Below are 1915 nucleotides of genomic sequence, written 5' to 3'. Positions count from 1 at the left end.
TATCATACTCTAAGAGCATTTTTTTTTTTTTTCTTATAGACATTAACGACTACATATATATATATATATATATAAATAAATAATTATAGTTAAAATAAAAATATACATATATATATTATATATATGTATATTCATTGAAGTATATATTAGTAGAAGACGAAAAAAAAAAAAAATATATATATATATATATAATTTTTTTTTTTTAATAATAATAAATATTCAAGTATATAATAAGTTAGGAAAAATGAAGATTGAAAAGTTTAATTTACCAGAATGGAGTGATATCGAAAGATATTTTAAAGACCCTGAATTACTTACAGCAGAGATATTATTTGTAGCTTTAACCTTATGTAACGTTTTTGTTATGTATCGTTTATTTTTAGATGTAATTCCATATCCAATATTTGTAACATGGTGGCAATTAGCTCAAGGATTATTGGTTGCTTATGTATGTGGTGAATTGGGTCGTGAATTTCCTAAATTTGCTTATTTTCCAAAAGTTGAGATTAATGAAAATATGTTAAAGGTATTATTTGTACCTTCAATATTTTATTGTTTGATGCTTGTATTATCAAATTATTTATTATATAAAACACCATGTATAGCATCATATCCAGTGTTAGTTAGTTTTACTGTTGTTTTTCATCACTTAACTCGTTTTATTGGTTGTGGAGAAGAATATATGCCATTGAGATGGAAATCAATTGTGTTTTTATTGGCTGCTTTTATAATTGGTTGTTTCGATTCTAAAACAACAGGAAAAGGTGTTATAGTATGGGCATTATTATATGCTTTGTTTTCAGCTATATTTAGAGCAGGTTTTATGCAGAAAATTATGCATTTAGTAGATGGTAAAGGAAATACCTTACATAACAATCAACATCTTTTAGGTGTACTTATATTACCAGTACTTATATTGTTATCAGGAGAATTAAGTGTATTTTTACACATGCCATATGATATTACATCATTACATACTTGGCAAATGTGGGGATGTTTAATAACTGTTGGTACCTTACCATTCATAAAAAATGTCATATCAAATAGATTAGTAAGAAGAACAGGACAAGGACCATGGAGATTTCTTGAAATTATATCTATAATTCTTGTATTTTTTATTGGTATGACATATAATGCACCCTCATTCAAAGGCTATTTAGCTATATTATGTGTTATTATTGGAAGATCCTTAGGTGCTTTTGATGTTTTATTAAATGCATCAGATTATATGCATGCAGAAGATGAAAGAAAAAGAAAAAATACAAGATCCAGTTATGCCAAAAGTAGACAAGGAACACAAGCATCAAAACCATTCTTGTCATCAGCTGATAATGAAGAAGATGAAGAAAGCTCATTTAGTTCTAATGATAGCAAAAGTTATCAAGGCTCACAAGATTATGATGATAAAGAAAGTGTAAACAGTAGCTCACAACAATATAGTGTGCACAAAGGAACCAGTCGAATGGATAGTTCATCAAATCAAACAAGCCACGGAGTTATGTCAGCTGATGAAGATAGAGCAGCAACATTCAAATCAAAATCAAAATTATCTAGAAATTATTCATCAAAGCAACATGAAATGCTTGATTCACAAGCATAATATATTGTGTATTATGCTTATATATATATATATAGAGATATAGATATATAGATGTTTATACATTCAAAATATATACATAAATAAATAAATGGAAGTAATCAAGAAATATATATACCTTATATATGTATACTTTATATATATATATATATATATATATTTTTTTTTAATATGCACACATGAATACATACCCATATATATATATATATATATGTGTGTGTATGTAGGTATTTTTTTTTTTTTATGTGCCTCTCATTTTATATCATTTTCCCCATTTCTCTTTTTTTTTTTTCTACTTTCTTTCTTTTTTTTTTTTTT

The 1915-nt window shown here is 25.7% G+C and overlaps 1 protein-coding gene across 1 annotated transcript; it reads left to right on the top strand.

The window, feature by feature from the left end:
* Positions 1 to 244: 244 nt before the first annotated feature.
* On the top strand, positions 245 to 1600 carry PGSY75_0515700 (putative glideosome-associated protein 40; the record flags this gene model as incomplete). Its single annotated transcript, XM_018784437.1, has 1 exon — positions 245 to 1600. One exon carries the CDS (start codon positions 245 to 247, stop codon positions 1598 to 1600), a length of 1356 nt encoding a protein of 451 aa, XP_018643092.1.
* Between the last annotated feature and the right edge of the window lie 315 nt (positions 1601 to 1915).

Source organism: Plasmodium gaboni, chromosome 5 (genome assembly GCF_001602025.1).
Source record: "Plasmodium gaboni strain SY75 chromosome 5, whole genome shotgun sequence".
Lineage (NCBI taxonomy): Eukaryota > Apicomplexa > Aconoidasida > Haemosporida > Plasmodiidae > Plasmodium > Plasmodium gaboni.
This window is presented reverse-complemented; position numbering and strand designations above follow the sequence as displayed.